General features: G+C 54.0%; 1 protein-coding gene across 1 annotated transcript; it reads right to left on the bottom strand.

Annotated features, from left to right (window-relative positions):
* Positions 1-1,852: 1,852 nt before the first annotated feature.
* trappc10 (trafficking protein particle complex 10) lies at positions 1,853-22,334 on the bottom strand. Its single transcript, XM_002940976.5, has 23 exons — positions 22,085-22,334; positions 19,475-19,556; positions 19,015-19,150; positions 13,231-13,427; positions 12,956-13,151; positions 12,478-12,589; positions 12,093-12,340; positions 11,329-11,475; positions 10,643-10,757; positions 10,374-10,450; positions 10,212-10,303; positions 9,581-9,721; positions 8,269-8,381; positions 7,644-8,158; positions 7,289-7,430; positions 7,045-7,203; positions 6,171-6,379; positions 5,993-6,093; positions 5,688-5,805; positions 5,384-5,554; positions 5,044-5,221; positions 4,349-4,540; positions 1,853-3,934 (listed from the first exon to the last, which is right to left on the bottom strand). Exons 1-23 carry the CDS (start codon positions 22,170-22,172, stop codon positions 3,693-3,695), a joined length of 3,771 nt encoding a protein of 1,256 aa, XP_002941022.2. The 5' UTR covers positions 22,173-22,334; the 3' UTR covers positions 1,853-3,692.
* Positions 22,335-26,163: the final 3,829 nt, after the last annotated feature.

Raw genomic sequence — 26,163 nt, 5'->3', positions numbered from 1 at the left:
ATGGGAATATAAATAGCAGAAAGGGAAGGAATGAAAAGTAACAATAACACTGGAGGGCGGCCAGGCTTCCCCTGCGTATAACGGTAACTTTGCTAAGGAGAAATGGCCCCTTTATTGGGGGTCCCTATAGATCAGGGGTTCCCAACCTTCCTAATGCCGTGACCCTTTAATACAGTTCCTCATGTTGTGGTGACCCCCAACCATAAAATTATTCCTAAGACCAACGAAAATATGTGTTTTCCCATGGTCTTAGGTGACCCCTGTGAAAGGGTCGTTCCACCCCCAAAGGGGTCCCGACCCACAGGTTGAGAACCACTGATATAGATCCTCTCAGGTCCCTGTCTGGGTTTCAAATGAGGGGTGGGCGTGTCCTAACGGTCCCTGCCAGAAGCACAGTAGAAGGGGGAGAGCCAATCACAGCCCTGCAGTCACACAAGCACAGACAGGCTTCAGTTCCCTATCAGGTCAGCCTAGCTGCTGATTGGTTCCTATCCTACAGAGCCGCCTGGGAAAGGAAGCGGCAGGAAGTGGGGCAGATGGGCGGGGCTAGAGGGGGTTTTGGAGAAATTTCCAATAAATGACTCCTTTTTAAAGCACATTCCTTCTATTATTATTATTAACATTCTATATTTAGATGATGGGGGTATATTGGGGTATAATGGGGCAGTCAGTCTGCAAACAAGTCTCTTTCCCATTGGCCCAAAGATAGGTTTATAGGGGGCACATATAGTGCCCATAGCGGTACCCTGGCTTTGTACATACAAACTAATGTAATGATGGAGTGATATAAAATATAATGGTTTGAGTATAAACTCATGTTCCTATGGCTGGGGGGGGCATTAATGTGTCCCCCACTGATGCCTATGAGGACCCAATGGCCACCAATAACCCTCCCACAGTGTAGGTGGCACATAGGATAGCACCGCCTTTTTGTAAGGTCGCCCAAAATCATGGGGCCACGGGGAGATGGGGGTCTTGCATTTTATGGATAGAACATCACAACCCTAGGTCTGATACCTGAATAAATTCACATTCTTTCTTGGTAATACGGGTATAGGATCCATTATCCGGAAAGACCCACATTATGGGAAGCCCATAGACTCCATTATAAGCAAATAATTCACATAATTGACAGTTTTTGGCAAATCGGCTCCCTCCGAGTGAGAGAGGGGCGTGTACATAAGGGGTCAAGTAAGTGCCGATAAAGGTCAAGTTTCTGCCCAATCAGCTTCTGTCGGTCATAAACGGTCTAACGATTATCTAACGATAACATTTCCGTTCCAACCTGTTGAACAGACCTGTGGCCCCTGACTGAATACCGAGTAGCAGACAGACCGCCGTCGCCCTGTAATACCAACTGAACTTCCTGACCCCTCCCACGAGGAACTTCCTGATCTATAAGTCAATAACTTCCCACCCTGTCGCTGGGGGGACTTGCCCATCAGGGTTTTCTACCCCTATTGATCCTCCTTTTGCCCCAATCACCCTTGGAGAGAAGCCTGTGCTCATTGGTGCTGTGACCGTGGGGAGGAGCCACACTCTGAGCTGGAAGCCATGTTGGTCACTTGGGCACCTATGAGTTTATACATTAGTCTGGTCAAACACAGGCCAATAAAACCTACCAACGTTGGCCCTTCAGAACCAGGTATCTATCAGGCAGGTTTAATAACCCAATCGGGTGAGGAGCTCATTGGTGCATGGATTTAGTCCTCCGTGGGCCCCTTAGCATCATCCGATCATTGGCCACTGGATTGTACATTTTCTTCCATTATAAAATTAGGGAGGAGTTCCCCTTTAAGGGGCGGGAGTTCAGTCATCCTGTGGGCGGAGTCAAAGACAGACGGACACAGAGTCTCTGTTAAAATGTGTATTTCTTGTAACTCTGAATAGAAGCGGCACCTTAATTTAACATTTCTCCCACAGGGTATATTACAGAGAAGGGGGCTGGGGGGGGTAAGGGACAGAGGGGTTAAATCAGGGGCGGGGCCTCCCCATAGCAGCAGGCAGATATCACAATGGGCAGCGCTGTAGTGTTACTAGCTAGGGGGCCACTGGGGGGCAGCGCTCACAAGACCAGAGAGAGTGGGACAGTCCCCTGGGGCTGAGAGATGTGGGGGGGTAACTCTGTAACCCCAAACTCACACGCGTGTATAATATATTGGTGCAAAAACCACCCCACAAAACAGGGGCCAACGTGAGTCTTTGTTGTATTTACCCCAGGCACAGAGAGCAGAGTAGGGTGCCCCTGGGGCCAAGGGATGGGGCATTACACCCACAATCACCCCCAGTTCTCACTATCCCTTCTGTAAACGTAACGCCAGAGACTCCAGGATTATCTGAGATAAAAAGAAGTTTGTTGCCTGGGGCGGAGCTTCTGCCCATTGGTCTCCCGGGTCTGCAGAGCTTCTGCCCATTGGTCTCCCGGGTCTGCAGAGCTTCTGCCCATTGGTCTCCCGGGTCTGCAGAGCTTCTGCCCATTGGTCTCCCGGGTCTGCAGAGCTTCTGCCCACTGGTCTCCCGGGTCTGCAGAGCTTCTGCCCACTGGTCTCCCGGGTCTGCAGAGCTTCTTCCAACTGGTCTCCCGGGTCTGCAGAGCTTCTGCCCATTGGTCTCCCGGGTCTGCAGAGCTTCTTCCCACTGGTCTCCCGGGTCTGCAGAGCTTCTTCCCACTGGTCTCCCGGGTCTGCAGAGCTTCTTCCCACTGGTCTCCCGGGTCTGCAGAGCTTCTTCCCACTGGTCTCCCGGGTCTGCAGAGCTTCTTCCCACTGGTCTCCCGGGTCTGCAGAGCCTCTGCCCATTGAAACCCAGGTCTGCAGAGCTTTTTTTATTGAGCTTTGTACCTATTTCTCACCCCCAGGAGGAGCATCTGCGGAGCTTCCATTGCTTTCCCACTGCAGAACCTCCCCATTCACCACCCCCTTCCCCGGAATTGTAACGCTGGCAGAAGTGCCCCCCACCCTGGCACTATAAGCAGAGAAGCTCCTTGTCCCTGTATATAAGTCTCTGTAAACATCCAATACTGAAATACTTTGGGTCGCAGTGGGACCGCCCAAAACCCGAGTGGCACCATGTGGTGCTCCTGCTGCCTCCGTGCAACTCCCAGTATTGCCCCTGGCACCTCAGCCGGAACAGCAATGGAGGGAGCACCAAATGTTGCCCAGGGCACTTATCTAACACTGTGGCCCTTCATACGGGCACCATGAGGTGCTACAGCACTAAGGTGCCACAGGGCAATTTCACAGGGCAGCTGTGGGAGGGGGGAAACACCAGTGGGGGCAGAGAGAGAGTGGAAGGGAGGCCATTGGCAGATGGAGGCAAGGAAATACAGGCCAGTTAGTCCAGTCACAGAGCCAATAAGAAGATGGCAGAAGGGGGTAGGGGCAGAAAGAAGCAAGATGCTCCCGGCACCACCTCCCTCCCCCACCCGGCACATAATTCCAGTTTTTTCCATTGGGAATCCCGCCTGTAAGTCTGCTATGTATGAGTCCATGGATAATATGCTCCTTAACGAGCTACAGATTGACCCCGCCTCCCACTCATCACCTGCCCAATCAGGAGCACATGCAGAGCAGAGTCTATGATCTCCGTCGGGACCATGTGTCATCACCCGTCCCCTCGCCCTCTGTGTCCAAGCCCCGCCCCCAACTATACATACATAATACAGGTTTGGCTCCGCCCCGAGGGGCGCAGGGTCATGTGACGTTCACTTCCAGCACATGGTCGTCTGTGCTGGGTACAACGAGGATCTGCCGGCCTAAACTGCCGTTACTGATCTGCCCCGGGTGAAAGGGCTGCAGCCGTGGCATTGGGAGTCCCTTGTGTTCCACACTGGCGCCCGTGGCCCCCGGAGAGATAAGGCCTCTGCTCTGTGCCCGGCCGCTGCCCAACTCACACGGATCCTCCACCGACACCGAGTCGTTCTCTATCCAGCTGTCTGTGGCACAAAGCGAGAGGTAAGTGCGCTGGGGGGTCAGTGTACTCATGCCCCTAAGGGGTGGGGAATCGGTGTATTAATAATGCCCCTAAGGGGTGGGGAATCGGTGTACTAATGCCCCTAGGTCAGGGCAGTAATTAGATCTGAGCTCAGGTGGAAAGGCTCCTCAGTGCTGCCTGTATTATTAGGGGTTGGGGCATTTGAGCTGTTAGCTTGGGGCAGATAGGACAATCCACCTGTCACTCAAAGCTGGGGGCAAATCACAGGGTTAGAAAGCAAACTCTGCAAGGGGAATGGGCGGATCTGTGCCGAGTCCAAACAGAACACAGATGTGTTTGTATACCCAGAATCCTGCTCGGTCAGGGGGGCATATATACATATATACAGATATACGGGGGGGGGGGGGAGACTCACCTGCATCCAGTTGCTGGGAGTGCGAGTGGTGAGGCAGGTAGCGGAAGAGCCGCACGTCGGGGTAGGGCAGGAAACCCGCAAACAGGGGCATCACCTCCATATGTAACGTGTGGCACGCGCCCTCCTTCACTGGCATCATCACTACCCCCGAGCTGCGCCCACAAACTGCCCAGTTACTGCCCCCGTCTGCAACTGCAAAGGGACCAACGAAAGGTAAGTGTCTGTGTCACCCAACAAGCACCCCCACCAGCAGAGAGAGAGAGGGGGGGGGGTTAGAGAGAGAATTAGAGAAAGAGGGTTAGAGAATTAGAGAAAGAGGGTTAGAGAGAGAATTAGAGAAAGAGGGTTAGAGAATTAGAGAAAGAGAGGGTTAGAGAGAGAATTAGAGGGTTATAGAGAGGGGGAAAGGGGGGTAAAAGAGAATGAGAGAGATGGGGTTAGAGAGCGAATTAGAGAACGAGAGGGTTAGAGAGAGGGGGGGTTAGAGTGAGAATGAGAGAGAGGAGGTTAGAGAGAGAGGATTAGAGAAAGGATGAGAGTGAGAGGAAGAGACAGCACACACAAGCTCTGAGAGAGGGAGATCAGAGAGCTTGGGGTAAGTGAGCTGTAAGTGCCCCACTGAGGTGTCAGTTTTCCCACTAGTGGCCAAGCCAGGGGCAGTCTAGTTGCCCCGGCAGGGCAGAGGGACCCCTCACCCTGATAGAAGAGCTGAGCGCTGCTGTATCCGTTACAGTCGGTGAGCGTCTCCTCCTTGTCGTTCTCGAGAGAGTCGCACAGGCGCGTGATACAGACTTCCAGCGAGCAGAGAGCGCCCGTCTTACAGAACTGAGCGTCTGGGGGCGGCGAGATCTCCGCGCGCACCGTGTACAGGGTCTGTGGGGAACGGAGGGTTAATATATAAACAGCTACATATGGTATATACAGCACCTACCTGGGGCAACACAGGCCCATGTAATGCACACACGGGGCAACAAGGCCCATTTAAAGCACACCAGGGCAATACAGAAGGGGTAACTGCACGTGGCTGTAACTCACATAAAAGTGCTCCAAGTGGAAGAGGTAGGTGAAGGGCTGTAGGTGGCCGCAGGGGTTGGGTGAGGGCACGGGGTAGAAGCTGACAGAGAAGTGACAGGGGAGAGATGGGGGCAGATCCGGGCACCACGTGACTTCCCAGATGAAGAACAGGCACTGCTGGCTCTGGAGATCCTGGAAGTGGGAGAGACAAACAATCATGTACAGGGGGTCCCTTGGGGGGATCTGTGCCCCCAACGAATCACCCCCATATTATATACATTTACTGCAAGGATCTGGGTGTATGAGCCACAGAGGGGCGCGTTACCTGGGAACCCGCTCGGTGCAGGGGGCGGAACTTCAAGTCGCGGGTGGAGCTGAGACTGCTCTCCGACAGCTGGAACTGGAACTCACACGTGTTCTCCACACAAACCTGAATGTATTTCCTGGGGGTGAGAGCCGGGGGCACAAACACACACATAGTAAGGATATTGCACCTCTCATTTGCCCCATAGACTTGAGCCGAGGGAAATGTGACATTAGGGCCACACTCTTGGGGCCACATTCACAGTGGGTTCTGCGCACAGAGAGGGGCAGCACCCATGGGTGGGGGGGGGGGGGGGTTCTACTCACCGGGTGCCAGAGGAGAGCAGGGTGTGCTGAGCCCTCAGGGGCAGCTGGAAGGACAGACTGATGATGGTGGAGTAGATGGACCAGGGGCAGTCGACCGTAACCTGCAGACAAACATGGGCAACATGAATCCCCCCCAATCCTGCCCCTCTGCCCCGGGGTAACTGGGAGCCTCACCCACCCGCTGTTCTGTAGTGTTGCTGCTGAGTGCGTCCGGCTGGTCCCGCCCCCTGCGGGGCAACTCTCCATTCAGCAGGTGCCCGGCTTCTGGCAGCAGACACACCACGTCCAGCTCGAACTCCAGGATGTGATAGGGGGGCGTGGGGGGCAGGCAGATACTCGTTACCTTCTCCGACCGCTGAATGCTGAGCGACCTCTCACTCGCTTCCCCTGGGGAAAGAGTCCCTTGTGAGTGTGGCCCTCGCTATAACCCGGCCTCTACAGGGGAGGCCCCACGGCCTGACCCGGCCTCTACAGGGGAGGCCCCACGGCCTGACCCGGCCTCTACAGGGGAGGCCCCACGGCCTGACCCGGCCTCTACAGGGGAGGCCCCACGGCCTGACCCGGCCTCTACAGGGGAGGCCCCACGGCCTGACCCGGCCTCTACAGGGGAGGCCCCACGGCCTGACCCGGCCTCTACAGGGGAGGCCCCACGGCCTGACCCGGCCTCTACAGGGGAGGCCCCACGGCCTGACCCGGCCTCTACAGGGGAGGCCCCACGGCCTGACCCGGCCTCTACAGGGGAGGCCCCACGGCCTGACCCGGCCTCTACAGGGGAGGCCCCACGGCCTGACCGCGCCTCTACAGGGGGTCCTACGGCCTAACCGCGCCTCTACAGGGGGTGCTACGGCCTAACCGCGCCTCTACAGGGGGCCCTACGGCATTACCTCTACTAATGGCCAATTACATGAACCCATGCCCGGCGACCCCCACAAATTAAAAAGAGGGAGCTGCTTTTAGGGTGCCCCAGACACAAAGACCCCACCCATTCCAATTAGCTAAGGGGGGGCACTTGTTCTAGAATACTAAAGGCCATAACACAGAAGGGCACTCACCCTGGCTGTTCCTGTAGATGGCGGCAGTGGTGCCCGCGCCCAGTAGGATGGGCATACTCTCGGTGTTGCTCAGCTGCAGGGTGTCGCCAGTCTTTATAGTGTAATGCCCGGTGGTGACTGTGAACTTGACGCTCTGTGGGATCCCGGCCAGGAGGCATTCTGGGAATGAGAGGGAGGAGCCACATCATGCTGCTGTAGGCAGAGCTATAGGACATGTACTTACAGACCTGTATGTGCCACTCACCGCTCTGGGGCTCCACCTTCAACTGAGGGTCCTGGGTATATACATCGTACTGCACAATGGGGTAAATATGGGGCAGCTTCAGTTGCACCTCTCCGATAGATGCCACCAACTGGCGCAGGGTGTAGGTGCCCGACTCTTGTGCCTAAACAGGGACACAATCATTATACAGCACCTACTGCCACCCCAGGTGCCCTGGCACCCAAATAAGTCACCCATCAATGGGAGAGGCAGACTGCATGTCCTATAGCTCCCTTGGTTGCCCCAATATCACCCAACAGTGGGAGGGAGCTCCCTATTCTTTGTTTCCTTAGAAGTCATGCATTGCCCTATAGTGGGAGGAGCAAACAGCTGGTACCTGGGTATGAAAGGTCAGGTGGTTGAGGCCAGGTTGCAGGGTGACATTGTGGCACTTCAGGGTGTTGGCCCCCTCCTTCACAGTGACGCTGGTCTGTCTGTCCAGCGATGATGATGACTGGGAGTCTGGGGGGCGGAGCAGCACGTGCACATTCCGACAGATGACCCCCGCGCTTACTAGCCCGCCCTCTGATGGGCTCTTCTCATGCATCTCGGAGAGTTCTGGAGTCGGCGACGTCCCTCTGGCCCCTAGAGGCCCCTCCGCCTGGAAGAAGATGGTTCCGCTGGCCGGTTTGTGCCTGGTTAGCCACTCGGCCGTCTTCCGGTAGCTGTTCCTGTCCAGGTTGTAGTGGAAGTGGCCGGAGATGTGGTCGAGCTGCAGCGGCTCCGGCATCAGGCTGAGCAGGGTCAGTTCCATGGTCAGGGACCCCCCCACGTGCACCACCGCATTGGGGGGCTCGAAGCTGAGAGAGGTGAGCTGTGCGAACGAGCCCAGGGGGAGGCAGACCAGCGACTCTGTGGGGGGAAAGGCAGGAGGGCACGTTATGGCGGCAGGGGGAGGAGCTAGGTGCCACATGCTGGGGGCCCCGGGGGGTGGAGTGAGAGGGACCAGGAGTGGCCCTTACCTGTGCTGCCGCTGTTCTTCGCTGCGAACTTGAGAATTTCTTGGCAGAAAAGCTGTCGCTCTTCCTGAGAGAGATTCACATCAGCCGCCAGCAGACTGCAAGTCCTGAGGTATCTGGGGGGGGGGCTGAGGAATCAACAGATAAAGAGGCGCAAATACTGGGGGGCAGTCTGTCGCGGACAGTGGGAGGGGGCGGAGCTTCATTTGTTCTACATACCCACAATGCACTGGGAGGGTCCTATCTCTCATCTTAGAACTCCCTTCTGTCTGTATCACTCTGTGACCCCCCTGCCTCTGTGTCTCGGAGTCCCCTTTTATTATTATCCTCCTCTGGGAATACAGCCCTGACATAGCAGCGCTACCAGCCCCTGCCCCAGTGAGCTTACAATCTAAGGTCCCTATCCCATTCCCATCAGTCCCTGCCCCAGTGAGCTTACACTCTAATGTCCCTATCCCATTCCCATCAGTCCCTGCCCCAGTGAGCTTACAATCTAAGGTCCCTATCCCATTCCCATCAGTCCCTGCCCCAGTGAGCTTACAATCTAAGGTCCCTATCCCATTCCCATCAGTCCCTGCCCCAGTGAGCTTACACTCTAATGTCCCTATCCCATTCCCATCAGTCCCTGCCCCAGTGAGCTTACAATCTAAGGTCCCTATCCCATTCCCATCAGCCCCTGCCCCAGTGAGCTTACACTCTAAGGTCCCTATCACATTCCCATCAGTCCCTGCCCCAGTGAGCTTACAATCTAAGGTCCCTATCCCATTCCCATCAGTCCCTGCCCCAGTGAGCTTACAATCTAAGGTCCCTATCCAACTCCCATCAGTCCCTGCCCCAGTGAGCTTACAATCTAAGGTCCCTATCCCATTCCCATCAGTCCCTGCCCCAGTGAGCTTACAATCTAAGGTCCCTATCCCATTCCCATCAGTCCCTGCCCCAGTGAGCTTACAATCTAAGGTCCCTATCACATTCCCATCAGCCCCTGCCCCAGTGAGCTTACAATCTAAGGTCCCTATCCCATTCCCATCAGCCCCTGCCCCAGTGAGCTTACAATCTAAGGTCCCTATCCCATTCCCATCATTCCCTGCCCCAGTGAGCTTACAATCTAAGGTCCCTATGACATTCCCATCAGCCCCTGCCCCAGTGAGCTTACAATCTAAGGTCCCTATCCCATTCCCATCAGCCCCTGCCCCAGTGAGCTTACAATCTAAGGTCCCTATCCCATTCCCATCAGCCCCTGCCCCAGTGAGCTTACAATATAAGGCCCCTATCAAATTCCCATAAGTCCCTGCGGGAAATGACACAGGAAGGATACGGCTCAGTTTGCCCAAGTTGCCTCTGACACTCGGCCAGCTGCTTGCGAGTGTGGGTGAGGGGCAGTTCCCAGCCCTCAGACTGGTACATGCTCAGGGCGCTCTGTAGGAACGGCTCAGCTTTCTGCGGGCAGCTCTTCTTCCTGCACAGACAAACAGAGGCACTAAGCAAGGGATGCTGGGAAAAACCTTGGGGCAAATATCGGTGCCAGTCATGGAAGCACAGAGCTATGGTATCAAACATGGAGAATGAGCTACTTGCCCACGCTGTTGCCATGTCTGATTCCCATGGCAACCAGTGTTCTACCCAACTCACTCTGCTTCTTTTTAGCTCTCTCCTCAAAATTCTACCCAAAAACCTGTTTACCCACAGGTCATGACAACGATGGAGGAAACAAGTTAGCCAAGGACAAGGTGGGCATGGGATACGGGCATGTGGGAGGGGCAAGTGATATGATTGGCAGATATACAGGCAGGACAAGGTGGGCATGGGATATGGGCATGTGGGAGGGGCAAGTGATACGATTGGCAGATATACAGGCAGGACAAGGTGGGCATGGGATATGGGCATGTGGGAGGGGCAAGAGATACGATTGGCAGATATACAGGCAGAACAAGAGGGGAGCCAATTACATGTAGAAGTCGGCCAGGTCCTTGCCAACCAGCTTGGCAGAGCGACTTCTCCCGATGCTGTTGTACATCTCTATGGTTGCGTGGCACAGCTCCTGGGGGGGCAGAGAACAGTGTCAGAGTGGGCAGAACCATGGGCTCGGGGTCTCAGGGGTCCCCACTCACCAGATAGTGCTTCTCAAAGGCTTCCTCAGAGGACAGCGCCTCCTGCAGCTTCTTATAGGGGCTATGGGCCGTGTTGGCTGGAAAGGCAAGGGAACAAATCAGAACCACACAGGGGGCTTCAGTCTGATACAAGTGGGCTATAGGGGGGCTTCAGTCTGGTACAAGTGGGCTATAGGGGGGCTTCAGTCTGGTACAAGTGAGCTATAGGGGGGCTTCAGTCTGGTACAAGTGGGCTATAGGGGGGGCTTCAGTAGAGCCCCGCCCCTTACCTGTCTCCGCCCTCTCTGCTCCAAGTCCGGCCAACAAGTCCACCGTCCGTTGAAGATCTTCAGAGCAGGGGCCCTTCTCACATACCAACCCACACAGCGACCCGAGGGACTGGAGCTGTGACACAAACACTGAGATATCAAACCCAGAGCAGAAATGTCTGGAGATCTGGCAGCAGGAGGGCACACTGGGACCCGAAGGACTGGCAGTAGGAGGGCACACTGGGACCCGAAGGACTGGCAGCAGGAGGGCACACTGGGACCCGAAGGACTGGCAGCAGGAGGGCACACTGGGACCCGAAGGACTGGCAGCAGGAGGGCACACTGGGGTCCGAAGGACTGGCAGCAGGAGGGCACACTGGGGTCCGAAGGACTGGCAGCAGGAGGGCACACTGGGACCAGAAGGACTGGCAGCAGGAGGGCACACTGGGACCAGAAGGACTGGCAGCAGGAGGGCACACTGGGACCAGAAGGACTGGCAGCAGGAGGGCACACTGGGACCAGAAGGACTGGCAGCAGGAGGGGCAATAGGATGGGGGATATGTTATAGGGAGACATTAGGGCTACAGGAGCAGGAAGTGAGTGGGTGCCAGTGGCCAATCCGTATACACAACTGTGCTTGTTTGCACCAATGACAGGAGGGGGCAGATGCCAATAGGGTTGGTCAGTGAGTCTCGCACACATCGCACCTTCTCGGTGGCGTAACTCCACAAGCCCACGGTGTGGCACACGTTGGCCTCTATCTGAGCACGCTCACAGCACCCCTCAATTCTCTGCAGCACCTCCAGGCAGCTCAGGAACACCCAGCAGTCCAGCGCCCCGGGAGGAACGGACACCTACGGGGAAGGAGGAAAGAAAAGACTCACAGCCGCTTCTACCCCTGTATCTGCCCCGACTGATATCTCTAGTTCCATATATTATATATATATATATATATATATATATATATATATGCTGCCTGCCCCGGCTGCTATCTCTAGTCCCATATATATATGCTGCCTACCCCGACTGCTATCTCTAGTCCCATATATATATATGCTGCCTGCCCAGACTGCTATCTCTAGTCCCATATATATATGCTGCCTGCCCCGACTGATATCGCTAGTCCCATATATATGCTGCCTGCCCCGACTGATATCTCTAGTCCCATATATATATGCTGCCTACCCCGACTGCTATCTCTAGTCCCATATATATATATGCTGCCTGCCCCGACTGCTATCTCTAGTCCCATATATATATGCTGCCTGCCCCGACTGATATCGCTAGTCCCATATATATGCTGCCTGCTGCAACTGATTGAAGGGATTCAGAGTGAGGTATGAGATGTCCCACCCCTTACTGTACCCCCACTTCTGATGTACCCCCTGTCCTTTAAACCCATCCCTCACACCCCCACTCTCTTATAACCATGAGAATAGGTAAGTACGCCATAAGCACATCCCTCACTTACTTCCAGCAGTTTCAGCTCCTGAACACAGTTGTGCAGTAACTCCAGCGCTCGATTGGCCACTTCCCACGGGCGCTGCAGGAAGAGCAGCAGGGTGCACTGGCGGGAGAAGAGGTAACTGCGCAGTTCCAGGAGGTTGGCCTGGCGCCTCTGGATCAGGTCTCGCTTCTCCATGTCGATGGGTTTGCGCAGGGCCAGGCCGTCCCAACTCCTCACTGGCTGGCAAAATGAGCTCAGCCAATTGGCCCCGTCTGGAACAGTAAGGGCACAGTAAGTTGCACCTACCCTGCGCCTTATAGCATCATCCCCCATATCAGTACCGCCCCACCCTGGGCATCAATCCCTCTCATACAGGAACTGGGGCCTTCCCCCACGCAATGGGACTTACCTCCAGCACCGAAGTTAAGTACATACTGGGAAAAGAGGGCGTCCAGCTCATCGTACTGAACCAAAGCATCCTCAAACTGCTGCAGCATCTCAAACACAAACGCCAGCTCCTCCTGGGGGGAGAAAGGGGCAAGAGCAGTGGGACTCCAGCTCCACAGGGAACCATAGCCCCACCCTGCTACTGACCATGGGAAAGAGAGCAGCCCAGGAGCAGGAAGTACAGAGAATCAGAGCTCTGTACCTGGGTAAGTACTGGGGGGAGATTGGATTCACTTACCCAGGGGGAGGTTCCTGCCTGACCATGGGAAAGAGAGCAGCCCAGGAGCAGGAAGTACAGAGAATCAGAGCTCTGTACCTGGGTAAGTACTGGGGGGAGATTGGATTCACTTACCCAGGGGGAGGTTCCTGTCTGACCATGGGAAAGAGAGCAGCCCAGGAGCAGGAAGTACAGAGAACCAAGCAGGCACTGTGCCCGTTACCTGGACCATGAAGTAGTCGCAGAAGCTCCAGCCCGGCTCGGTTCTCTTCTCTCTCAGAGTCCTCATCTCATCTTCAAAGTGGCCCAGGTTTCGGGTGAAGGACGTGAGGAGCAGAGTGCGCAGTTTGGCTAAAAACAGAGACCAGGACTCCTGGGAGCGAGACGTGTCCTTCAACGGGTCCACCAGCACCATGCACCTGTGTGTGTTAGAGAGATGTGCTGCTTACCTGCCCCCAGCACCCTAAATACCCCCCCCCCCGTGCCCCCGTCACTCACCTATCGCTCTGCTTGTTACAGAAGTCGCTGCGGATCTTGTCGGCAATGGATGTCCGGGGAAGAATGTTGGTTTTATTCTTTTTCTTTGCTTCGCTTTCCACCACCACAATCAGCCAATCGGTGGTGCTGTGAGCGCGCAGGGCGTTCTGCCATTTGGTGATGTCATCTTTCGTGGCGGCTTTATAGACTTCCGTGTCCTGGGCAGACGACAGGGATGTGAGTGGCCAAACTCACCGTTTCAAGCCCCGCATTCCCCGGGCCCGGGAGCAGCCGCGTTCAGCAATAAAGGCAAATAACATGATCTTTGCTTTCAGGATCCGTTATTGATCGGTGCCGCCTGTAATGGCTGCCACTCAGGGGAATGACTCAGCGGTGCCGGCCTGTGTGACAAGCGCAGCAAGGAATCTCTTCCCCTCGGCCTGCTCCCCGGCGGTGCCCCCATGCTGAGTCGCTCAGGATATCATGGGGAATACCATACAGCATATAGACTATACACCACCAGTATTTGCTTCATTGCTGGTACAACATCCCATTCTGCCTGCCAAACAGTGGCAAAGATAAGCCCCTAGCCCCCCCCCCCCAGGCCAAGGCAGCAGCTTATTGGCCCTTGTGGGAAAACCAACTGATGTCTGTCCAAATTCTTGACGGCCAGATCTTGCCCAACACATGGGTGGCTCAGCCGGGCACATTAATGTGAATATAATAAGACACACACAGGGTGGGCAAACTGGCACAATGCCCCCACATTGCCCCGGGAAACCACTGTGTGACTCTCCGTGTGGCTAATTATTCCTGAGACTCCCTGGGGGTTAATTGTACAGGTACGTGCCCCCCACATCTGCCTCCAGCCCCCGGGGCACAATAACCAACAGCCATTAAACCAGCCAGCAATATCAGCTTATTGGTTGGATCAAACCAAACATGAATGTACCCCCCCATACTGCTGTGAGACAGCCCAAGTTCCCGAGAGACGGCCCAAGTTCCCGAGAGACGGCCCAAGTTCCCGAGAGACGGCCCAAGTTCCCGAGAGACGGCCCAAGTTCCCGAGAGACGGCCCAAGTTCCCGAGAGACGGCCCAAGTTCCCGAGAGACGGCCCAAGTTCCCGAGAGACGGCCCAAGTTCCCGAGAGACGGCCCAAGTTCCTGACAGCCCAAGTTCCAAAGAGATGGCCCAAGTTCCTAAGAGATGGCCCAAGAAACCAAACCATCCCAATCAGCACCACCATACACCTCCCATAATCCCTAGCAGCTCTGGTACACACACTGCGTTACAGGCATTACTAATAAAGTGACAGATACAGAGACAGCATGGCCAAGAGACAGTTATAGAGAGTGAGAGACAGTGGGAGAGGAGCCAGGAGAAGTGACAGTTCAGAGGGAGATAAAAATGTAGGGACAGAGACAGATTCATTTGGACACACAAACTAAATAGAGAGAGAGTAACAGAGACAAACAGAAGCCACAGTACCTGCAAAAGCCCCTGTGTGTTCTGCCTCCCCCCAAACCCAATGTGCCGTACCTCCCCCCGGGCCCCCCCCCTGTGCCTCGCCTCCCCCCGAGTGCCTGCCCCCGAGTCCAATGTGCCAAGCCATGACGTGCCGCGGGCCCAGGAAGTGCAGAGCCTCAGACGTCAGTGAGACACACACAGGGGAAGCTTGGGAATAAGGAGGCACAGGGGGCCGAGACGGGGCAGAGAGTCAATCGAGGGCAGGAAACCCCAGAGCTGGGGGTCAGTTCTGCATAAACAGAGCGGCTTCCCCAAGGAACGGCAGAGACTCCTTCCCCAACAGCACTGGGAATCCTCATCTACTGAAGCCACAGTAACCCCCACCCTCATCAGTGGGAATTCTACACTAACCCCTTACACTGCCCCCACCTACATTCCTCCCACTGCCGGCCTGCTGCTCCCCCTAGGTTCCTCCCACTACTGGCTGGTCACTACTAAGCAGCAGTCCTGCCCTGCTTTATGGCTGAGATTCTAGCTATCTGTATAACAGAGCATTCTGTCACAGTGGCACAGATCCTATCTGATCCCCCCCATTGTAAGCAGCAGTCCTGCCCTGCTTTATGGCTGAGATTCTAGCTATCTGTATAACAGAGCATTCTGTCACAGTGGCACAGATCCTATCTGATCCCCCCATTGTAAGCAGCAGTCCTGCCCTGCTTTATGGCTGAGATTCTAGCTATCTGTATAACAGAGCATTCTGTCACAGTGGCACAGATCCTATCTGATCCCCCCATTGTAAGCAGCAGTCCTGCCCTGCTTTATGGCTGAGATTCTAGCTATCTGTATAACAGAGCATTCTGTCACAGTGGCACAGATCCTATCTGATCCCCCCATTGTAAGCAGCAGTCCTGCCCTGCTTTATGGCTGAGATTCTAGCTATCTGTATAACAGAGCATTCTGTCACAGTGGCACAGATCCTATCTGATCCCCCCATTGTAAGCAGCAGTCCTGCCCTGCTTTATGGCTGAGATTCTAGCTATCTGTATAACAGAGCATTCTGTCACAGTGGCACAGATCCTATCTGATCCCCCCATTGTAAGCAGCAGTCCTGCCCTGCTTTATGGCTGAGATTCTAGCTATCTGTATAACAGAGCATTCTGTCACAGTGGCACAGATCCTATCTGATCCCCCCATTGTAAGCAGCAGTCCTGCCCTGCTTTATGGCTGAGATTCTAGCTATCTGTATAACAGAGCATTCTGTCACAGTGGCACAGATCCTATCTGATCCCCCCCCATTGTAAGCAGCAGTCCTGCCCTGCTTTATGGCTGAGATTCTAGCTATCTGTATAACAGAGCATTCTGTCACAGTGGCACAGATCCTATCTGATCCCCCCCCCATTGTAAGCAGCAGTCCTGCCCTGCTTTATGGCTGAGATTCTAGCTATCTGTATAACAGAGCATTCTGTCACAGTGGCACAGATCCTATCTGATCCCCCCATTGTAAGCAGCAGTCCTGCCCTGCTTTATGGCTGAGATTCTAGCTATCTGTATAACAGAGCATTCTGTCACAGTGGCACAGATCCTACCTGATCCCCCCATTGTAAGCAGCAGTCCTGCCCTGCTTTATGGCAGGAGAAAATCAAATTATCTAACCAGACAGAGGGGATGAGATTGTAGACAGAAATGGTAAAGGACGGGGAGCACAATCCCTGCTCAAAAGCGAACAATTGGTCCCATAATCCCCACTGGGCACTGCCCCCTACAGACATTAACCCTCAATTAAACAGACCCCAGAAGTTCCACTCTATCCATACGGCGCACACTGAGGCTCCAGGGACGGCTGGATGAGATTGGATGGGACCGTATAACAGTTTTCCTTATTACACAGATTAATAACTTGTTCATCACGTTGATTATATTCATTAGGACCTGCATATTTGTAATAACATACTATATATATCTCTACACTATATAACAATCATTACCAATCAAAACTCTGCTTAGACTAATTCAAGGGGGGGGGTTCACCTTTAAGTTAACTTTTAGTATATTATAGAATTGCCAATTCCTAACAACTTTGCAATTGGTTATTTTTTTTTTATAGTTTTGGAATTGTTTGCCTTCCTTTCCTGCCTCTTTCCAGCTTTCAAATGGGGGTCACCGACCCCAGCAGTGAGAAAACTTTTGCTTTGTGAGCTTACAATTTTATTGCTATTGTTACTTTTTATTCCTTATATTTATATTCAGTTCCCCCACTAATCATATTCCAGCATCTCTTTCAACCCACTGCCTGGTTGCTAAGGTAAACAAGACCCTAGCTACCATGTCGCTGCTGAAATTCCAAACTGGAGAGCTGCGAAAAAATAAAAAAGCTAAATCACTAAATCACCCCCCAAAAAATTAAATAAAACCAGCTGCAAATTGTCTCAGAATATCTCTGTCACACTAAAGGCTCATTCCTACCATATGTAATAAATGGCACTAAGTTTGCCCAGGAGCAGTAACCCATAGCAACAGGATGTTTGCTTTCAAACAGGTGACCACTAAATCTTAGCTCCTGCTGACTGGTTGCTATGGGTTACTGCTCCTGGGCAAACTTAGTGCCGTTTATTACATAACCACAAAAGCACTTTATTACATAAGAAAGAGCCAATCATTAGTGTTCCTTTACTTACCTGACAAGGAAAGCAACCAATGAGCTTCTGATACACAAAGTCAGAAGTTTCCCCTACCCAAATACTACAATCCTGATCAGGTCTGTATCTGAGATTCATTTCACCCTCCCTCCCTGAAAACATGACCTTATGGGACAGGTAAAGAGCAACTAACCTGATGGGAAGGTTCTAGAAGGCACAACTGCCCTTGTGGTTTCCATAATACTGTACAGTTCTGTACCCCAGGGGTGGTAACAAACCATTCAGCTTTGTCCCATGTGGGTACAGACATATGGAAGACACCCACTGGTATGTGCCCAACTCATACTAATATATGTAACTGGATGCCAACATGGATACCCCTTACAGCATGTCACGGGTATGGAACACATCAACAGTTACTGTACAGCGGGCTCCCACAGGCACGGCGCCCACCCACAGGCAGGATGCCCACAGCTACGGCAGGCTCCCACAGGCACGATGCCCACCCACAGCTACGGCAGGCTCCCACAGGCACGATGCCCACCCACAGCTACGGCAGGCTCCCACAGGCACGATGCCCACTTACAGCTACGGCAGGCTCCCACAGGCACAATGCCCACCCACAGCTACAGCAGGCTCCCACAGGCACCATGCCCACCCACAGCTACGGCAGGCTCCCACAGGCACGATGCCCACCCACAGCTACGACAGGCTCCCACAGGCACGATGCCCACCCACAGCTACGGCAGGCTCCCACAGGCACCATGCCCACCCACAGCTACGGCAGGCTCCCACAGGCACCATGCCCACCCACAGCTACGGCAGGCTCCCACAGGCACCATGCCCACCCACAGCTACGGCAGGCTCCCACAGGCACGATGCCCACCCACGGCTACGGCAGGCTCCCACAGGCACGATGCCCACCCACGGCTACGGCAGGCTCCCACAGGCACGATGCCCACCCACAGCTACGGCAGGCTCCCACAGGCATGATGCCCACCCACAGCTACGGCAGGCTCCCACAGGCACCATGCCCACCCACAGCTACGGCAGGCTCCCACAGGCACCATGCCCACCCACAGCTACGGCAGGCTCCCACAGGCACGATGCCCACCCACGGCTACGGCAGGCTCCCACAGGCACGATGCCCACCCACGGCTACGGCAGGCTCCCACAGGCACGATGCCCACCCACAGCTACGGCAGGCTCCCACAGGCATGATGCCCACCCACAGCTACGGCAGGCTCCCACAGGCACGATGCCCACCCACAGCTACGGCAGGCTCCCACAGGCACGATGCCCACCCACAGCTACGGCAGGCTCCCACAGGCACGATGCCCACCCACGGCTACGGCAGGCTCCCACAGGCATGATGCCCACGGCTACGGCAGGCTCCCACAGGCACACTGGGAAACAAAGCAGTTGCCTGTGTATGATGTTTAAGGCTGTACCCAGCTTGTGGATTAACAGTGCCACAGAGGGCTGCCAGCCTTTCACACACACAAGTACCACCTACTTACACACAAAAGGACCCTCATTAGGCCACTAAGCAGCAGCATGGCAGCGCCTATGTACCATGCATCCCACGAAGGAACAGAAGTTATACCGACCCAATACCATTAACCCCACCGTTACTGCTGACAAGTACTCATGTGCCACCACGGAGGTGCCCCCCCCCAGCCAAGAGCCGGTGGTACTCACACAGCAGTCTGTCCAGTAGATGTGGAGGAAGGGGAAGGTGAGCAAGGCCTTGTTGCCCTCTTTCGGGAGAAGTTCTTCCTTAAATTGTACAAAGTGAGACTCCAAGTGAATCATCTTTGGGGCACGACCATAAGCCCTGAACAAAGAGAGAAAAGGAGAGATAAGTAGAGGGTCCCCCCTTAGTGACTCACGGGGGGCATCAAGCGGAGGCTGGGGCTCTGTAGGGGGGCCTGGGACTGATGAACATTTCTAATCACATTTTATTTAGTTAGAAACATGAAGCTACTGAAGCGGGGAGTTCTAGTGATGGGCTACTAGTGGGCAAATAAATTAGGGGGGGTAGATGGGTACATAGCATTAAACACTGCTGCAGTACTGATAGTAAAGGTACAGAACATCAGAAAAAGAGGGGCAAAAAATAATGGGGGGTAATGGGGGGCACCAGGAGTAAGTGTCTCACCTTCTCCATTCCATTGGCTCCCGGGGCAGCTGCTGCGTCAGGATGGGGAAAACTGCATAGAATACATTCTGGTCTCCTGCCCCTGTAAAACAACATTGTATATGGGTAATGAGTACACACAGAAATACTAATATATACACTCACACTCATATATACCGCCATTCCTCATACTCCGCACTCACTCACTGTTCCTGAGCAGGAATAATGGAACCATTATTAGACCCTGAGCTCTGCGGTGAGAACCTGCCCACACAACTAGTAGTGTTAACTTACCCTTGAACTGCTCATTCACATACAAGGACAAGTCCCTTTTGCACATATGTCATGGGTTGCGCAGGGGCTGCCATGCTTTCTGATGATCAAATCAAATATCATTTACAGCCCCCCCAGCAGATGCAGCGGTGGAACTAATCCTCTCCTATAAATGTATTACAGAATCCGGAGCAAGTCAAAGCCCTCCTCCCAGAAAAAAAAAAAGACCAATCGGGTTCCCCCAGATAATTTCCATGTAGCTGCCGGTTCAACCCAAAGACAGAGGGGCACAGTCCCTGGACGAACAGGGGCCCATAATTATTTTCTCAATGGCGTCCATCCCTTTCTGAAATGTATTCACTGGTAAAGTTCATCACATCTTTTCAGGCCCTCTACTCTTTCAAACTACTTGGTTGCTAGGGTAACAAAGCCCTAGTGACAAGATAGAAACTTGAAATTCCAAGCCTGAGAGATGCAGAACAATAACGTGTCATTGTTTCCAAACCACAATAAATAAAAAATGAAGACTAAGTGCAAACTGTATGCTAACGCCACCGACTCCATCTTTTTAAGGGGAACTCTCTCACCATATTGTGGATACATCCCCGTGGGGCAACGCCAATAATAAAGGCAAAGTGAAAATAGTGATTTCCTTCCAGCAGAGTGAAATGAGCAATGGAAGAAGGGGAGGAAGGTAATCAATAGGGTTGCAATATAACGGATCTATAGGGGTGTCTCGAGGCAACCTAGAGGAGAACAGACACTCTGCCCATAACAATAAGCAGTGGGCATTGCAGGGAATCCCTGGGCAGAAAAATATTAATATGGAATCCCCCCCCCCTGTACTCAGGGACACCCACCCCACTGGCTTATAATGATAGTTCTCATTCACTGGGTGGGGATTTACATCCTTCTCTGGTTCAACTTCCCCTTTAACCAATTCTCTGGGGACTCTCTTTGCATTTGGAAAAGTATAATGTGTGCAAGTCTGTATATAGGAGAAGTAGGGGTGTATTTTCACTGGAGCAGGAGTAGAGGTATATACACAGGTATAAATGTGGGAAGGTTTGGGGTGTATATGTATATATATATAGCAGGATGGGGTATGTGAGAGTGGGGAGGGAAAATACACTCATTGAGGCAGGGTAAGTGGAAGGGGTCGAGGTATAAACAAGTGAAGCAGAAGGGGTAAGTGGGAGGGGTTGGGGTATAAACAAGTGGAGGCAGGAGAGGTATATGGGAGGGGTCAGTATATACCCCAGGGGTACATAGAGACAAGTGGAGCAGGAGAGGTATGTGGGAGGGGTCAGTATATACCCCAGGGGTACATAGACACAAGTGGAGCAGGAGAGGTATGTGGGAGGGGTCAGTATATACCCCAGGGGTACATAGAGACAAGTGGAGCAGGAGGGGTATGTGGGAGGGGTCAGTATATACCCCAGGGGTACATAGAGACAAGTGGAGCAGGAGGGGTATGTGGGAGGGGTCAGTATATACCCCAGGGGTACATAGAGACAAGTGGAGCAGGAGGGGTATGTGGGAGGGGTCAGTATATACCCCAGGGGTACATAGACACAAGTGGAGCAGGAGGGGTATGTGGGAGGGGTCAGTATATACCCCAGGGGTACATAGACACAAGTGGAGCAGGAGGGGTATGTGGGAGGGGTCAGTATATACCCCAGGGGTACATAGACACAAGTGTAGGCAGGAGGGGTATGTGGGAGGAGTCAGTATATACCCCAGGGGTACATAGACACAAGTGGAGCAGGAGGGGTATGTGGGAGGGGTCAGTATATACCCCAGGGGTACATAGACACAAGTGGAGCAGGAGAGGTATGTGGGAGGGGTCAGTATATACCCCAGGGGTACATAGACACAAGTGGAGCAGGAGGGGTATGTGGGAGGGGTCAGTATATACCCCAGGGGTACATAGACACAAGTGGAGCAGGAGGGGTATGTGGGAGGGGTCAGTATATACCCCAGGGGTACATAGACACAAGTGGAGCAGGAGGGGTATGTGGGAGGAGTCAGTATATACCCCAGGGGTACATAGAGACAAGTGGAGGCAGGAGGGGTATGTGGGAGGAGTCAGTATATACCCCAGGGGTACATAGACACAAGTGGAGCAGGAGAGGTATGTGGGAGGGGCCATGATGGGGGCGGTGTATGTGGGAGGAGTCACCAGGCACTGGATACACAGGGGTTACAGGAACACTGAGTGAGCGACCCCAGGGGAACAAGTAGCTGCTCAGGCCCCACAGGTGGGAAGGTTGAGCCCAGGGGCCGGTAGAAGGGTCTCAGGGGGCAGTTGGGTCACAACACGCAGCGCAGAGCGCACTGACAGGCGCTAAACCTTACACGTGACTATGGGCTTGTTCTCCATGGTGCAAACCACCACCGGCTCCCCGTCTCCGTTCCCGGTGTCTCCAGGCCCCGCCCCTTCCATGGGCACCGGTCACCGCTCCATCCCGGGTTATCCGCAGGCAGCTCACTCTCACTTCCGCCTTCCTACCCACCTGACACCGCCACTTCCGGAGAAGCTCCCCTACCGCCATTGGGTAGAACCTGACAAGCTGGGGGGGCGGGATGTCATGTTGACCCGCAATAGGTGAGAGAGAAAAAGGGCGTGGTTGTAACGACTTAATCGTTTTATAGGCCTGCTGGAAAAACGTCATCGCCAGCGCGGCCATATTTGTATTGGGCAATAGCTTGTGCTATAAACGTCGTAGGTTTCAGAGAGAGGGAAGCCAATTGCTGACGCTGCTACACACTTGGGAGGGAAAACCATACACTGACTGGCAGGATTACTCTTCCCTCCGTATGGGAGGAGCCAGTCACCGACTGACTGATTGGCCACCGGAGAGGGAGGAGCTAGTCACTGACTGACAGAAATTATACCCCTGTGAGGGAGGAGCTAGTCACTGACTGACAGGAATTATACCCCTGTGAGGGAGGAGCTAGTGACTGACTGACAGGAATTATACCCCTGTGAGGGAGGAGCTAGTCACTGACTGACAGGAATTATACCCCTGTGAGGGAGGAGCTAGTGACTGACTGACAGGAATTATACCCCTGTGAGGGAGGAGCTAGTCACTGACTGACAGGAATTATACCCCTGTGAGGGAGGAGCTAGTGACTGACTGACAGGAATTATACCCCTGTGAGGGAGGAGCTAGTCACTGACTGACAGGAATTATACCCCTGTGAGGGAGGAGCTAGTGACTGACTGACAGGAATTATACCCCTGTGAGGGAGGAGCTAGTCACTGACTGACAGGAATTATACCCCTGTGAGGGAGGAGCTAGTCACTGACTGACAGGAAGTATACCCCTGTGAGGGAGGAGCTAGTCACTGACTGACAGGAAGTATACCCCTGTGAGGGAGGAGCTAGTGACTGGCAGGTAAAGTCCTGTAGGAGTTAATTTATAGACCAGCCCTCACCCTGATATTTTATTCTGCCCCATGTAAGGGCCACACTGCAATATCATTAATATCAATAAGGCATTGGTTCTCCCAGAAAGAGAAAGGTAATATTTCTCAAACAGGCACCTTGTAAAAGGTTAGGGCCCCTCTGGAGTCGGGACCAATCATATTGCTGCTTTAAGCCCAGCGGGGGAGGTGCCAAGGCTTTACCTGCAGTTACACCCCCTATAGGCAGGGGGAAATGAGATCTCATCATCAGCATAGGAAGGGGTTCCTTACTGTAAGGGCAGTCAGGTTATGGGGTTCCCTACCAAGAGAGGGGGAATGAGTGATACATTGGGGGTGGGGGGGAAATGAGATCTCATCATCAGCATAGGAAGGGGCTCCTTACTGTAAGGGCAGTCAGGTTATGGGGTTCCCTACCAAGAGAGGGGGAATGGGTGATACATTGGGGGTGGGGAGGAAAGGGGATCTCACCATCAGCATAGGAAGGGGTTCCTTACTGTAAGGGCAGTCAGGTTATGGGGTTCCCTACCCAGAGAGGGGGAATGAGTGATACATTGGGGGTGGGGAGGAAAGGGGATCTCACCATCAGCATAGGAAGGGGTTCCTTACTGTAAGGGCAGTCAGGTTATGGGGTTCCCTACCCAGAGAGGGGGAATTAGTGATACATTGGGGGTGGGGAGGAAAGGGGATCTCACCATCAGCATAGGAAGGGGTTCCTTACTGTAAGGGCAGTCAGGTTATGGGATTCCCTACCCAGAGAGGGGGAATGAGTGATACATTGGGGGTGGGGGGGAAAGGGGATCTCACCATCAGCATAGGAAGGGGTTCCTTACTGTAAGGGCAGTCAGGTTATGGGATTCCCTACCCAGAGAGGGGGAATGAGTGATACATTGGGGGTGGGGGGGAAAGGGGATCTCACCATCAGCATAGGAAGGGGTTCCTTACTGTAAGGGCAGTCAGGTTATGGGATTCCCTACCAAGAGAGGGGGAATGAGTGATACATTGGGGGTGGGGAGGAAAGGGGATCTCCCCATCAGCATAGGAAGGGGTTCCTTACTGTAAGGGCAGTCAGGTTATGGGATTCCCTACCCAGAGAGGGGGAATGAGTGATACATTGGGGGTGGGGGGGAAAGGGGATCTCACCATCAGCATAGGAAGGGGTTCCTTACTGTAAGGGCAGTCAGGTTATGGGATTCCCTACCAAGAGAGGGGGAATGAGTGATACATCGGGGGGTGGGGAGGAAAGGGGATCTCACCATCAGCATAGGAAGGGGTTCCTTACTGTAAGGGCAGTCAGGTTATGGGGTTCCCTACCCAGAGAGGGGGAATGAGTGATACATTGGGGGTGGGGAGGAAAGGCGATCTCACCATCAGCATAGGAAGGGGGTTCCTTACTGTAAGGGCAGTTGGGTATTATTTAGTAACTTTGCCCCCCGGTAGGCGCTAAAGTCAAGTGAATCAAGGGTAACTAAGCCATTGTGGCGACTGCAGGACAGGACTGGAGGGCACATTTGTTTCCTGACCCCACAGAGGGCAATGAAATGGCTACCTTGGTGCACATTCCATGCGAATCCTTAGTGAAGAGATGAAGTACCCCGGGGGCACGCTCACACTCACTACACACAGCAATATAGGGGCGGGTACATCCGCCAATAGAACAACCCCGCCCTAGGGGCCCCCCTGCCGCTCTTGTGCCTGTAGGTGGTTCCTGTTGCTCCAGCTGAGGGGTAAGTGGCAACCCATGCCCCGCCCCTCTCTGTGGCCCCGCCCCTAAGCCCATTCAGGAGTCGCACACTGCAGTTCATCTCATGTATTATTTATTACTCCTAGTCGGTTGTTACAGGGGTGAAAAAATGGGCAGAAATGTGTGAAATGAAAGCAGAGCTACCCCCCCCCCCCATGTGTAATGTCATATACACATCCACACAAACAGCGGGGCCCCCAACTCACACACTGGGGTGACCCCCCCCCATGTGTAATGCCATATACACATCCACACAAACAGCGGGGCCCCCAACTCACACACTGGGGTGACCCCCCCCCCATGTGTAATGCCATATACACATCCACACAAACAGCGGGGGCCCCCAACTCACACACTGGGGTGACCCCCCCCCCATGTGTAATGCCATATACACATCCACACAAACAGCGGGGCCCCAACTCACACACTGGGGTGACCCCCCCCCCATGTGTAATGCCATATACACATCCACACAAACAGCGGGGCCCCCAACTCACACACTGGGGTGACCCCCCCCATGTGTAATGCCATATACACATCCACACAAAACAGCGGGGCCCCAACTCACACACTGGGGTGACCCCCCCCCCATGTGTAATGCCATATACACATCCACACAAACAGCGGGGCCCCCAACTCACACACTGGGGTGACCCCCCCCCCATGTGTAATGCCATATACACATCCACACAAACAGCGGGGCCCCAACTCACACACTGGGGTGACCCCCCCCCCCATGTGTAATGCCATATACACATCCACACAAACAGCGGGGCCCCCAACTCACACACTGGGGTGACCCCCCCCCCCATGTGTAATGCCATATACACATCCACACAAACAGCGGGGCCCCCAACTCACACACTGGGGTGACCCCCCCCCCCATGTGTAATGCCATATACACATCCACACAAACAGCGGGGCCCCCAACTCACACACTGGGGTGGACCCCCCCCCATTGTAATGCCATATACACATTCCACACAAACAGCCCCAACACTGGGGTGACCCCCCCCCCATGTGTAATGCCATATACACATCCACACAAACAGCGGGGCCCCAACTCACACACTGGGGTGACCCCCCCCCATGTGTAATGCCATATACACATCCACACAAAACAGCGGGGCCCCCAACTCACACACTGGGGTGACCCCCCCCCATGTGTAATGCAATATACAATCCACACAAACAGCGGGGCCCCCAACTCACACACTGGGGTGACCCCCCCCCCATGTGTAATGCCATATACACATCCACACAA

The sequence above is a fragment of the Xenopus tropicalis genome, chromosome 2 (genome assembly GCF_000004195.4).
Source record: "Xenopus tropicalis strain Nigerian chromosome 2, UCB_Xtro_10.0, whole genome shotgun sequence".
Lineage (NCBI taxonomy): Eukaryota > Metazoa > Chordata > Amphibia > Anura > Pipidae > Xenopus > Xenopus tropicalis.
The sequence above is the reverse complement of the archived record's forward strand: the minus strand, read 5'-3'. Positions and strand labels throughout refer to the sequence as shown.